Here is a 14,614-nt window from a genome sequence, read left to right on the forward strand (position 1 = left end):
TTGGCCTTGTCTCTGGATTAGGTCACCTATGTGTCAGGCGAACCTGGGCTTTAAGGAAGTAAATTGTTTAGAAGGTTGGACTATCCATAGGGGCCCCTCTTCAGCTTCTTGAAGGACAACCTCACACACAGGAGAGAAGGGCCAGCCCTGGGAGGTTCTTGTCAGCCTCACGCTGAATATGGGTCTCTGCTTCCAGGGTTACAGGGGAGCAGGAGGCAGAGGTGCTCCTCTGAGGAGAAATGATGGGTTGTCAATGGTGAGGTGAAGCTATGGCTAAAGAACCCTCAGGGCACACAGGGACTGGGCACATAGAGATTCCCGAGTCCCAGCATTTATGCTGGCCCTTGGAGGGCTTTGCCAGGGACAAGAGGTACAGTTTTCCTAGCACAGGGGACAGCCTGGGCCCAAGTCCAGGGTTGTGAAAAGAAAGATCAGGGGTTGGACCTCTAGTAGGGACAGATCAGCAGGGTGGTGTGATGTTTAGGCCAGCAAGGATTGGAAGGGCCCCAAAGTTGTCAAATAAGGAAGCGGTGATTTCATGGGGGTCTGGGGTGGAAAGGATCATCTTTGCACATGCTCGCAGGGGGCTGAGAACTAGAATCATAGGCAAAACAGGATGTAAGAGGTTCAATTTATTTTCTGAAAAATGGGTGGAAGCTTTTATTATTGCTATTATTATTATTATACCAGAGTCTATATTGGAAATTGGCTCAGATCCTCATGAAGGCAGTGGCCACAGCTGTCATGTTCACCAGTGTATTCCAAACCTCTAACAGAATTCTTGACACATAGTCAATACTCTATATCCACAGGTTAGCTGCACCAATTAATTCACAAAGGGGCCTGAGGCGGGGGTGGGGTGGGGTAGGGTGGGGAGGAGGCCTGGGGTCTCAGAGATGTAAAGCCATAAGAGGGTGGCATCACCCACGGGTGGGCAGGGAGACAGCAGCGAAGCCCAGGATGTTAGAAAGCCCAGCACCAGTGGACTCTGGGAGAGAGGTCTGACTCACAGGAGGGACAGCAGGGAAGCCACAGGAAGAGGCTGGGGAGGCCGAGCTCCCAGAATTGGGAGCCCAGGGGTCAGGTGGGGTGGAAGAGCTGGGATGTGCTGGGCAGGCTGCTTGGGTAAAGCAGTGTGGACAGAGGAAGGAAAGTGTGGATCAGGGGCCTGGGGTGATTCTCATAGTGGTGGAAGGACAAGGGAGGCAGGCGACAGCTGGAAGTGGGAAGGGACAGCAGCCAGGGAGAGTGGCTTGGAAGAGGGTGGACAGGATGAAGTCTGCTGGGAGGGAGAGGAAGAGAGGCTAACATTACCAAAGAAAGGCAGGGACTGGTGGTATCTCAGCAGAGTGGGTGTGTGTGTGAATGTGTGTGCATGTGGTGTAAGTGCATGAGTGTGTGTGTGTGAACATGGTGTGAGTGCATGAGTGTGTGTGTGTGAATGTGGTATGAGCGCATGAGTGTGTGTGTGAATGTGGTGTGAGTGCATGAGTGTGTGTATGTGAACATGGTGTGAGTGCATGAGTGTGTGTGAATGTGAATGTGGTGTGAGCACATGAGTGTGTGTGAATGTGTGTGTGAATGTGGTGTGAGTGCATGAGTGTGTGGGTGAGTGTGAATGTGTGAGTGCATGAGCGTGTGTGTGTGTGTGTGTGAATGTGGTGTGAATGTATGGGTGTGTGTGAATGTGGTGTGAGCACATGAGTGTGTGTGTGAATGTGGTGTGAGCACATGAGTGTGTGTGTGTGAATGTGGTGTGAGCACATGAGTGTGTGTGTGTGAATGTGGTGTGAATGCATGGGTGTGTGTGTGAATGTGGTGTGAGCACATGAGTGTGTGTGTGAATGTGGTGTGAGCGCATGAGTGTGTGTGAATGCGGTGTGAATGCATGAGTGTGTGTGAATGCGGTGTGAATGCATGAGTGTGTGTGTGAATGTGGTGTGAGCACATGGGTGTGTGTGTGAATGTGGTGTGAGCGCATGAGTGTGTGTGTGAATGTGGTGTGAGCGCATGAGTGTGTGTGAATGCGGTGTGAATGCATGAGTGTGTGTGTATCATAAGGGAGGGTATGGTGTATGGTGTGTTGGGATGGGGATGGGTGTCTAAGTGCCATGTTGGGAGCAATGCAGAGGACAAGGGTGAGCACCTTCCCTGGACTTCACAGATCAGGAAATAGGGAGAAGCTGGAGGAGGTGCCCTCTCCAGCCCTAGCTCCAAGAGTCCTGTCTACTAGTTTTTCTGGGCTGATACCAAGACTATATACAGCAGAGTGGGGAAGAGTGGGGGTATAGCAGTGGTTAGACTGAATTTCTTGTCAATGTTGTAGACAAGGGACACATGGAACCTACCCCAAACTTTGCCACCTCTCCAACTACTATACGTCCCTCAAAAGTGAGCCTTAGAGCCACAGACCCTTATCTAAATCCGTCCTGCATAACTTTTTGCCTGGGCCACTTTCTGTCCTTTTCCCAGGTTCATGTCTTGGAAGGAGAGTAGAGACAGAGCGAAGCTCCTGAACCCCATTTCTTTTCTCAGGCTGAGGTGAGGTAGGGGCAACCTGGTCCTGGACCTTTGCCTAACACTTTCTGTTAGTGTAGGCCAATGAGCTCTAAAAATTTAAATACTGTTGCTTGCATTTTGTGGAGGGTTGGAGGAAAATGATATCTCCAAAGGATGTAGTTGCAAGCTACTCTAGGTGGTGAGGGCAGACAATGCTTGAGGGGCTCCTTTGTTGGAGTAGAATGTCTACCTAGACCCTAGAGCCCACAGAGAAATGTCAGGTAGAACTGTGTTTAATGGAAGACAGGTAGGAGCTGCCTTGGACTCCTGGCTCTCCTGGCACCTCCTGCCCTCTGCCTAGATGAAGGTGAGGGGATTTTCCCTAGCCTAAGGACTCAGGGAGTGTGCATACCATGCTTCTTCCTGAAATATTCATTCAGGACTAAAGACAATCTTCATGTAATGGGGAGGTGTTGCAGGTAGATCCCTGATGGTCTCTTCCCAGTTACTAAGCTCTCTACAAGTGACAGCTTGCTAGGTCAGGCCTCCAGCCTTTTATGTGACTTCCCAAAGGCTTTCCACAGACAGGGTCTTTCGCCTCAGACTGCCAGATTCAGGATCCCTCAGATGGATGCTAAGTCTTTTGATAAGCAAGACTTCTGCTAAAGACAGCTCAGAGTCAAACAGCCTCCAACCTTCAGACACATAAATTACTTCTTTTTTTTCAATGAGACAGGGTCTCATCTAGCCAAAACTGGTCTCAACTTGCTACGTAGCCGAGGATGACCTTGAACTTCTGATCCTCCTAACTCCACCTCCCAAGTGCTGGGATCAAAGGCGTGTGTCACCACACCTGGTTTTATGGTGCTAGGTTTGAACCCAAGGCTTTGTGCATGCTAAGCAAGCACTGTATCCATGGAGCGACATCCTCAGCCTTGGAAATTGCTCAATTCTTGTTCATGAGCTGCAATACCAGGGCAAGTCTGGCCCGAAGGGTTCATCAGCCAGGGAAGCACTGGGTGTGGTAAGGAAGGGATGCATGGTGGGTGGGACCTGGCTGGTTCCATGCTGAGTTTGGGGATATGGCTCTGGTCCTCCCTTCTAGGACCAGAAGCTGGTGGGATGGAGGGCAAGTGGTACTGCTCACCTGCCATTGCCGTACTTGATGCGGATATCACGACTCCGGTTGAGCTCTTTGCCGTCTTTGAACCAGCGGTAGGAGGGCTGTGGGTTCCCCGCTGATGCCTCACACTTCAGCGACTGCTTCTCGCCCACCTCTCCTGTCTGGCTCTTCATCTTCTTCAGCTTGGGCCGGGTGGCTGTGGGGTGCAAGGCAGGCAGGTGAGTGTGGGGGTGGTAGGGACAGTTCTGGGCATGAGCAGTAAGAGTCCTCATCTTAAGGCTGGAACTGAGGAGGTCAGAAGCCGCCCCTCCTGGCATTTTTCTTTAGTCCAACTCAACCTGCATTTAGAGTCTGCAATGGGAACACAGTCCTGCTACTTCTGGCCACTTCTCTGGCCTTGGGGTGGGACCAAGAGCTTCACATTCGCTTGTAAAACCTTCACAACCCCATGACTGCAGTGTTTAAACCCATTTATAGACAGGGAAACTGAGGCTTAGAAGAGTGGAGTCATCCCCTGAGGGTCAGTAATGGACCTGAGGTTCAAATCCAGATCATGACCTGGTGTTCATGACCTAACTCCTGTCTCTGCCTTCACTTCCTCTGTGCTGAACCCAGGAGACGCAGGAAGACAGAGGTAGACTTCGCTACCGCTTCCATAAATGGCAGCCTAGCACAGCACTGTAACCTGGCATTGCCACTGCAGTATGCTGGGGGGGGGGGGCTGGGCAGCAGTGCCCAGAGGAGCATTCCTAATCCTGGCCCTGGGGACAGGGCTCAGGCAGCTAAGAGCTAAAGGAGTGGATGTGGAGGAAAGTGAGGAGGTGAGTCAGGCTGGGGAAGCTCTGAGCTGAAGGAATGTGAGCCAGAGTAGTGGCTGTCAAAGGGTAACGGAGAGCAGCTATACCGGTGGGCATTGGCCCAGGCCTGCACAGCAAGATCCAGGCTCTCTCCTCTGTTTCTGAAACCCCAGGTTGTTCCCACACATGCTAGATTCCCAAATGCCACCCCTTTGTGCCACTCTGTGCCATCCTTAAAACACACACACACACACACAGAGTACTTTGTCCCCAGCAAGGTGAGGGCATGGAGGGCTACCTGCTGAGTCACATATCAATAATTTGCACTGAGATGTCCCTTCCTAGAACAGGCAACTTTCCATGCACACTCTTTGTGGCAAGTGTCACACTCCAGTGTGCTGGAGCTGACTCAGAGGTTCAGAAACTCTGAGACCACACAGCCACAGGGCTGAGGCCAAAGCCTGGGTGTTTTGGTTTGCAGCGTGTAGGACAGGTGGCAGGCTAGTGTCTGCTTTTGGAGCCATGCCTCTCACTGAGGAATGCACAACCTGGATTTGAGTCCTCCCATTAGTGTGAGGGAGTGTGTAACAGGGCCAGGAACGGCCTGGGGACGGCTAGTCCCACCGCCATCATCAGTCACCAGTCCTTTCTTCCACTGTAGCTTAGAGCCCTGCCAGTGGGCTAGAGGCTGCAGGAGAAAGTGCTTGCTAGAGGTAGAGTTTCTTTCCTAACTTATAGGCAAGTCTGCTCACAAGTGGGAGGGGACTAGAGTGAGACCCAGAGACCCGAAGGGAAGTGCAGGAAAGCGGTCTTTGAAAATGTGTTGTTGGGCTAGGTGGAAGCACAGACACCTGGGAAGGTCATTTTGTTCAGCTTAGAAAATGACAAAACACAATGAGTAGGCAGAGGCGAACAAAACTAGCCACTATTTCAGTACTTGAAAATCAGCACGTGCGTACACACGCTATTTTTAAGCAAAATGGGACCAGTGCCAGTAACATGATTCTTTCATTTAAAGAAACAATGCAACCTTTTCACCTCCGTGTTCAGTATCAAAAACAGCATTTTCAAAACCTATCTTGCAAGACAGAAAAGGGTTCGATAATGAAGCCGGTTTGGGGAAGACATGGATGGATGCAGTCCAGGAAGGGCCTTCATTTACCTTGGTCTGACTGAGTATGGACTAAAACTTTTTTGGGGATTCTCAATAGCACTTCTGGGGAACAGAGTTCTACATTGTTACTTACATGTGTATATGTGCATAGGTGTATGTATTTTAACACAGTATAGTCACATGATTCAAATGTTAGAAGAATACATATTATATAAAACAAATCTCTCTCTAGCTTCTCAGAATAGCCAGGAGATAACTAATTTTATCAGTTTCTTTGATATCCTTTTAGAGATCGTTTATGAATACAAAAAAAATTTCCCTGGCACTCACACAAATATTTTTCCACAGAATCACTTTTCACACTTGCATAATATTCCCGTGTGGGTGTATCATAATTTATGTAACTTATTGCTGTTGGGAAGTGCTTAGCATGCCCTCCCCATGCACCCATTACAAATCAAGCCCTGAGGGCCTTCCTTGTGGCTTCATTCTTGCCTACATCCAGGGGACACAGATTGTCTGAGTTCTAGTCTAGGTCTGGCTGTTAGTTAGCTTAGTGTTCTGAGGTCACTGACCTAATTCTTGCGTGCTTCAGCTTTTCTCATCTGTAAACTACAGGAGACACAGAACAGCTGATACCTCGTGGGATGGCTGTGAGGACTGCATGAGATGATGCATGTAGAACCTGGCATGCGGAGGGAGCGCATGTAATAAAGCTTGCCTGTTATTATTACTATCCACAATTGTTTCCTAAGGCGATCTTCCTAAAAGTGGGATTGCTGTGTTAAAGGCCATGCAGTCTTTCTCAGCAATGATTCCCATGAAAGTCATTTTGTTCTGCCAGATTGCCCCCTGGAAAGGCTACTCTGATCCACATGACAGGGCCTGTTTTTTGTTTTTTGTTTTTTTTTGTTTGTTTCCCACACCCTCACCATCTTAAGGTATTATCTCATTTTTAATCTCTACCAATTAGCTAGGCAAAAGATAGCGTCTCTTTGTCGTTGTAATTTGCATTTATTCAATGACTGGTGAGGCTGAGCAGTCATCAGCCCATTGTGTTTCTTCCTTTGGAACTGTTGGTTCATGTCCGCAGTCTGTTTTTCCACATAATGCTCATCTTAAGGATTTTCAAGAAGTCTCTGAAAGTTGTAAGGCTATGAACCTTTCGTTACAATGTTTCCCTTCCCTCCAGTTATCTGTTTCTCACATTTGAAGATGTGTGGCTGGCCTCCCCTCTTTCCTTCCTTCCTCTTCTGTACCAGGTGTACTGTAGAACCTTCTGGAACTTCATGACATAAGTAGCCCTGCCCAGCATCTTTCTTTTCCCCATGTCCCATGCTTTCACCTGTTTTAGAGTCCCTGTCACACCTCACAGTTCTGAACTCCGGAAGCTATGGGAAACATCTGGAGACTTAAAAACCTGGGCAGGCATCTGGGTACAGTGCCTGCATTAAGAGACATGGGTTCACTGGCTCATCTTTCACCTGTGGTGGAGAGTGTGTGTGCAATCATTGCATATCCCAGTGCTGGGGAGCACATCTGCACAACCGGCTTCATTCCAAGGTTGACTGACAGCTGCCATCTAACCTTGGTCTAGTGCTGACCTCTACCTAGTCTGCTTTGCCTTCTTATGACCGGGACACAGAAAGTACCTACTTTCCCTACTGGAGTTCTGACACCAGGGAAGCCTTGTCCCCTAGCCCTGTGGGCCACTTTGCTTCCAGCCTGACCCTGGCCAGCCACTGACGGGTGGGAAGAAGCCACACTGACCCTGCTACCTTGCTTCCTGACTTGCTACCTGCCAAAGAAGGTACAGTGAGCCAGGGGCCACTGCTTCAGTGAGGGTGATGGGCTGAGAATGCACCAGACACCAGCAGTCAGCAGGCAGGACCAGAGGGAACTGAGGGTTCCAAAGCCATCCTGTGTCTCCGTTAAAACACAGGCTATTATCTTAGATCCCAAGGGTTCCTCTCCAACCAGTGGGAACCATGTGTCTTATTAGCCATTTCTTGATAGTTTACACACTTCTGAACAACCCAACTATTTCACTCACTCCACATTCACTCATCCATCCATCCTTCCATCCCTCCATCCATCCATCCATCCACTCCACTCCACTCACCAACTCAATTCATTTCCAATGAATGATTCAAACTGCTATGTGCCAGGCCCTGTTCATTCACTGGGGAGTGAGCTAGATAGTCCTGAACTTGGGGAGCCTGACTTCGGTCAGCAAGCAACCGAGAGGAAGAATGATGAGTCATTGTCTGCGAGCTTGAGAAGTCACAGGCCTTAACAGCCTAAGCAGCTGAAGGAAGCAGGGGCTGGAGATGCAGGCAGGCCCAGATGACAGGGCTGTAGGAGCAGGATGGGAAGCCAGGACTGAGCTTGTATTTTCCCTTTTAACTTCTTATGTGTCTGCTAGATGATTTTAAGTGACATATTTGAACTGGACCATGCTTGCACTGGGCAGCACTGGTCTAAATGGCAAGGATAGAAGAATAACCACATGCTTGAATCATGCCATGTCCTTTACAGAGAATTTTCTCTTCTAGCTTTTGGAAGTTCTTCACAAGAATCTCCTGAAAGAAAAGGCCAGGCCAGGCATACTCACTAGGCTCAGTTTTCTGCATCTGGAAAATTCTTTGGTGGATCTATCAGAGAGACTCAGACTAAAAGAAGAGTGCACACCAGATGGCCCTTGGAAAGGTGCCTGGGGGACCCCTGCAGCCCCACTCCTGGGCACAGAACCTTGGAAGGTTTCTGTGGCAAGGCCTGGGGACCTCTTCAAGATAGCTCTGGATTTGTTCTGAAGGTGTCAGAGGAGAGTAGTAGAAAATGTCTGGGAATGACAGACAGTTGTGCTTGTGTGTTAAGCTCTTTCTTAATCTGACAGGACACTGTTTCTCCCATTGTGGCTTCCAGACATAAAATTCAGTACCAGTGTTCCAGGGTCACTTGGCACAAAGCTGGTAGGTCATTAATGCGGCAGACCCCAGGCACCTAGAGACAGCTCTCAAAGGGTTTCAGATGAGACTGAGCCAATTCTAGCCCCCAGCCACAGCACCCACCCCCTCTGAGCTGGATCTATTTTATGCCCAGGGCCTAGGATGCCATTCTAGTGTGTGGGCACAGTGAACATCACATTGTGTCCCAAGTGTGTCTCGAGGCCAGAGCTGAACCCAGCAGAGGAATGAGCCCCTGGGATGGAATGGGTTCTGTCAAGACAAGAGCCAAAGCTACCCAGTGGGCTGGCATTCACCCTCTAGTGTGCTCATGGGGCTTACTGAGCACCTCAGTATTTACTGGGGTATTTGCTGAGCATCTGCTCTGTGTCAGGCCTGGCTCTGGCTTTGGCCTCACACAGATAGGACGGATGTGCTGAATGACCAATACCCCCTGAGTTTAGCTCTTCCCCTCTGTCACTCTTTTGTTACATAAGAAATAACATTTTGCTGTAGAAAAATTGCACAATACAAACAAGGAAGAAGGAAAACACATTAAAATCAATTCAATTATCTTCAGAGAGAAAACCCACTGCTCATATTTTCAAATATCACCTCCAATACATTTTTTTTCTCTAAAAGCCTTAGGTCCCTTTTCAGACAACACATTTGAAAACATTTTTTTTTCCAAGTCAAGCAATACAGCCTTAAATCATTTTAATGGCCACCTATTATTCCATTGTTCAGATGAATTTGTCAGGTCCTCTCTGTTCTCCTGATATTGAGAACAGTGGGGTAGACTTTATCAGGTCAGCATGTGGCCCAGTGGAGGAGGAACAGCAACCCTGAGGGATGGGTATGCTTCCCCTCAAAGAGAGGAGGCTTCAAAAGCCCAGCACCCAGGAGTCAGGCATGACAGATGTCGGATGAAAGCAATGGGAAACTGTGTGTACCAGAAGGGGAAGGCAATGGTCAAGAGTCCCCACCCCAACCAGGGACATGAGTGAGATGAATGGTGAGCTGGTGGCCTAGGGAGGCCTGGGTCCTGAGCACCACCCCCCTGCTGCATCTTCAGGTCAACCTCAGGACCACCCCCTGCTGCATCTTCAGGTCAACCTCAGCACCACCCCCTGCTGCATCTTCAGGTCAACCTCAGCACCACCCCCTGCTGCATCTTCAGGTCAACCTCAGCACCACCCCCCAGCCGCATCTTCAGGTCAACCTCAGCACCACCCCCTGCTGCATCTTCAGGTCAACCTCAGCACCACCCCCCAGCTGCATCTTCAGGTCAACCTCAGCACCACCCCCTGCTGCATCTTCAGGTCAACCTTCCTCAGCACCACCCCCCAGCTGCATCTTCAGGTCAACCTCAGCACCACCCCCTGCTGCTTCTTCAGGTCAACCTTCCTCTGGGCTGAAACCCCACATTCCTTGGTTGGAGGAGCTCAGGGTCCCTTCCACCAGCAGTTTCAGGGTACCCTTATAGGGACAGTAGCTTGTGGAGAGACGACCTTTGGGATCTTCAAGGACAAGAGGAAGGCCTTTCCAGGTCTGCATTAAAAAAATTTCCCTGCTGACATGTTCCGAAAACCCTTAGGACACATCTCATGTGGTATCAGTTGGGCCATGGGGTATCTAATGGCGTCTGCTTCCTGCCACCTAGTGCCAAACCAGAGCATCTGGCCTGTATCTATGTGACAGGCAATCCCCAGAGAGCACCTCATTAAAGATAGCAACCCAGAACAACAACCCTCTCCTTCCCCACATCCCAGCCTGGAGGCCAGAGCTGCTGCCTGACCTCATTCCTCTCAGCAGTGGGCGGTGGGCGTGGAGTGAGAGATCTGAGAGTGAGACAGACAGGCTGTGGCCAGGCAACCCAGCTGGGAAGCCCTGGCCCCACCCCCCCCCACTTCCAGAACCAAGGGCAGGGACACAGGACTCTTAAAAGGGTTAATGACCCCTCCCCTCATGACTAAGACACAGCACTCCCCTTAGCAGCTAACACCTGGAGACTCTGCCTGGCATCAAAGTCTTCCTCTGCCCTGCTGCTGGCGGGCTGTGGGCCGGCCCCCTCCCCACCCCTCTCTCCCACCTACAAAGTGACTGCAACCTCTTCGAGGTTAATTACAGACTCCAAGTTCAAATGAGAAAAGAAAAAGCCAAAACAACCTTAAACTCAAAACATAGCTGGTTCAAGTGGGCACACAGGATCTGCTCTGTGAAATGGACACTTGAGAATCCTCCTCAGAGCCTTCTGAAGGGTCATTTGATGCCCACAGGTTGGCCACACAGAAAGAATGAATGCTTACTTGAGGTTTTGGCTTTTTATGGGCCGTGTGTCCCAGCCTGGTACCTGGGTTTACCTTGCTCTCTTCCTGTATCCACCCAACAGCTATCCATATTCAACAGGCCTGTGTTGTGGCCAGCATCTACCAGTCAGGGAAATCAGGGAGGCAGTTCAGACAAAACAACAGTACCCCACTCTCCGGGCTCAGGGTTTCCATCGGGCCTGGAAAGGGTAAAAGCCTCTCGGTGAGCCCCTCTCCCTGCACCTGTGAAAACCTTTCTGGTGCCTAGCGCCTCACCAAAAGGCAGAGCAAGCCAGGGTTGTTAGGGGTGCTGCTGAGGACAGGAGGTAGTCGGGTAGTCGGGTAGTGGGGAACAAAATGGCACAGGACCAGCTGTGATGTTCCTGCCTTAGAGCAGCCGCTGACTAGGCAGAAGCCAACGGGAGACACCCAGACAGTTGAGTGCTACACTCATCCTCCAGTCTCCATGCCTGGAGCCCAGCATCCCGAGAGGGCCCAGAGATAACCGGTCCTGTTCACGTGTCTGGGTTTCTCAGCTCAGGGGGAGCCACAGGTCTATGAATGGCGGAGATGGCAGTGTGTGGGGAGATGGCACAGGGCTCCAGAGCAGGTCACCAGCTGCAGACACCATAGACCCTCAGGTGCTTTCCAGGGCTCAGACACCTAGTGCTACACAGGAGGGGCATGGCGGCTGGGGCACTGAGGACATTTCAGCAGGAGGGTGAGGAGGGCAGAGAGGTCTGACTCCACCCTCTGGGAAAAGACCCGCAAGGTTGCCACAGATGCCAAGGTGAGAAGGAGGGCATGTTTTCACTGCAGGTCTTAGGCAGCAGTCTAGCTCTCCAGAGCTTCAACGGGCTCATCTGTGGACCATGTTCTGTTCTGGTCACCCCCCCCCCCAGGGACCGGAAAGAAGGAGAAGTGCTTTGGAGAGGTACAGAAGTTTCTGGACTTCTCACCTCTTTGGTGGCTGGGAGCCGAGGTAGGAGACAGAGCAGAAATAACAGCCCTGGAAAGCCATTACCATCTGCCCAAACCCCGTTTAATCTGCCTGCTGGGGTAGGTTGGGTATGAGACAAAGTCTTAGGTCTTGGTCTAGGAGAAGCCAGTATGGAGGCTGCCTGTCTGCTACTGAAGGGCTAGGCAGCAATGGCTTAGGGATTTCAGGGGGAGGGGGTCACCTGACCACCTAGACTGCTGACTTTTCAATGGGGATGCAAGTAAGGCTACAAGATAGTCTTAGGGCTTCTTTCTGGAGGTCCGCCTGGCTCATTACTTGGCAAAGCAGTACATTTATGTTGAAACAAACAGCCATGTGATGAGGCATAATATCAGACTTATGAGGGTTCTTAAGAAAACACAGAAGACTGTGGAGCAATGTTGGGCTTTAGGGAAAGGTGTCAGCAGCCCCACTCAAGGAGACATCATGCACTCATTAGTCTCGATGCCTCCAAAGACACATATATGTTCTTGTTAAGTGCCAGGGATGGGGCATGGCTGGGACACCGCGATGAGGTCCAGGCTGCTGTGGGCAAGGGGTCTGGAAGCACTAGCTCAGACACGACAAGCAGAGAACCAGCATCTCTACCTACTCCCCGTTGGATGCCCTTTCAATAACCTTGGCATCTGTGACCACTGTGTTTCTCTTGCCTTCCCCCAAAGTTCAAGTTCATTCAACTGGCACCAGTCCTCTTGCTTTTGTTACCTTCCATTGTCTGCAGGGACCTGGAATAGGCCACGTTGTCCCCCTACCCCAGGATGCTGCCATCAGAGTACGCCTGGCACTCTTACTTCTACCCTCCTTGCTGACTTCCTCAGAAACCTTCCTTAGGTCCCTGCTGCTTAGGAGGGAGGCTTCAGCCTTCCTCTATTGGCAGCGGGGCCCCTTAGGGGATGCTTTTCTGGTTGGCCCATGTTTCTTCCCTGACACCTACCCTGAACACTTCCTTCTAGGAACCACACATTCTAGACAAACCAAGTCCCAGTTTGTCCCCTGCAGTCTGTCCTGCCTCCTAACACCATTCCCCACACAGGAAACAGAATAGAAGGAGCCACCATAAGGGCTGGAGCCAGAGAGACTTCATTCAGTGTGCATGCTGGCTCTGGCCAGTGTCTTGTGTAACCAGTTGTTACTTAACCTCTTTGAGCCTTCATTTCCTTGTCTGAGAGACAGGGACCATCCCACCCACCTGTAAGAGTGGAGGTAATGCATGTCAGGAACTTTGTGCAGGACCTAGACTAGAGCAATCTCTTAGTACCTTGTCTTGATCCCTCAAGATGCCAGATGCTGCTGCCTTCACTAATCCACCGGGCCACCTGGAGTCTCTGCTGTAGGCAGACTCCCTGAACCTTTCCTCTACTCTTCTTGGGGTTTCTTACCATGGAACATACTAGATTCTTCTCTAGACTTGGGAGGGGGGCTTGAGAGGAGAGGATGTGCTAGGGTTTCATGACATTCTAGGTATGTGGCCAGAGGCAGTGTTCACTGCTCATGGGCTGAGCAAATGAATCAGTGCTGTAAGGCTGAGCTATGACTGATGGGCTCCTAAAGTAGCCGAGATAGAGACAGCTACAAGTACTCTGGGCAGGGTGGAGCTCCTGTGCTTAATCCCAGAGCTGTTTCCCACCCAGCACTCCTCTCCAGCTCGTCCCTCAGCCCAAACAGGCCTATGCCCCACAACAGCAGAGTCCGTGATGAAATCAGGGGCCTCAATGAAAGACTGCTCTTTCTGGTGTACCACTGCCTCCAGTTCCGCCCAGGTAGAAAGCCTGCCCACAGCAGAGTCTCTGTAGGAGAGCGCCCATCTTCAGGGAGGGGAAGCAGCTAATAGGTATGCACATACAGAGGTGAAGAATCTCAGAGGCATCCTCATTTGTGCCTTCACTCAGATCCAGACAAGGAGCACAGCACACATCAGAAGGCAAGAGTCGGGAGCTGAGCAGGGCAACGCTTGGAGGGCTCTACCGAAAAAACCATGCCACAGAGCGAGCACAGGGGGTCAGGAGAAGTATTCCATGGGAGAGTAGGATGGGGAACAAAGCCTATGGTAGACCTGCTGGGCCTGAGGGGTGATCAAGAGTTGGCCAAGGGAAAGGAAACAGTATTCCAGGCTGAGGGAAGAGCAGGTTCAAAGGAACAGGTGGTGGTAGACCACAGCCCTGAAGGAACCCAGGAACTGGAGGCCTCAGTAGCAGAGGGAGGAGCCTCCAGAGGCTTGCCCTTGGCTGTCAACCCTCGCCTTGTTGACAAGTGCACTTTCCTCTCTGGCCTCAGTTTCTTCATCTGTATAGTGAAGTCACAGAACTATGAGCTCAGATCCAGGCTTACCCAACTCCACTCAAAAATCACAGTACCTTCCAACCAGGCCCACATCTTTCAGAGTCCTTTAGACAGCCCTTTCACAGTCTTCCAGTTTGAAGACAGCTTTTGAGACAGTCCATGGTCCTCTAGCCACTCACTTTCTCTCTCTCTCTCTCTCTCTCTCTCTCTCTCTCTCTCTCTCTCTCTCTCTCTCTCTCACACACACACACACACACACACACACCCTGACTGGACAGTCGAAGGATCTGACAGCTCTGCCCTGGTCCATCCGTTCACACACGGGGTGTGTAGTATGTGGTTGAGGATGCCTCGAGGACAGCTCCATGAATGTCCCTGCTGCAGACCCTTCATTCCCTACTGGTTCGGAGAAGGCCAAACTCCTGACCCCATAGTCTGAAGACTACCCGGTGGTCTCTGCCTACTGTATACTGCACTGCCAGCACAGATTGGCACTGTATGTTTTCCCAAGCCTCCTGAGCTACTAGCACAGACACTTTACCCAAGT

At 50.8% G+C, this 14,614-nt stretch overlaps 2 protein-coding genes across 5 annotated transcripts in view; both read right to left on the minus strand.

Moving 5' to 3' along the window:
• Pfdn1 (prefoldin subunit 1) overlaps positions 1-14,614 on the minus strand; it is a 757,967-nt gene that overhangs the window by 364,007 nt on the left and 379,346 nt on the right. The window lies entirely within an intron of this gene.
• Nrg2 (neuregulin 2) overlaps positions 1-14,614 on the minus strand; it is a 174,242-nt gene that overhangs the window by 32,274 nt on the left and 127,354 nt on the right. For all 3 annotated transcript variants that reach the window (XM_051202381.1, XM_051202378.1, XM_051202379.1), the window contains exon 2: positions 3,647-3,818. In XM_051202381.1, the coding sequence (XP_051058338.1) occupies positions 3,647-3,818 (172 nt within the window). The remainder of the gene's footprint in view (positions 1-3,646; positions 3,819-14,614) is intronic.

The sequence above is a fragment of the Phodopus roborovskii genome, unplaced genomic scaffold (genome assembly GCF_943737965.1).
Source record: "Phodopus roborovskii unplaced genomic scaffold, PHOROB, whole genome shotgun sequence".
NCBI classification, from domain to species: Eukaryota; Metazoa; Chordata; class Mammalia; order Rodentia; family Cricetidae; genus Phodopus; species Phodopus roborovskii.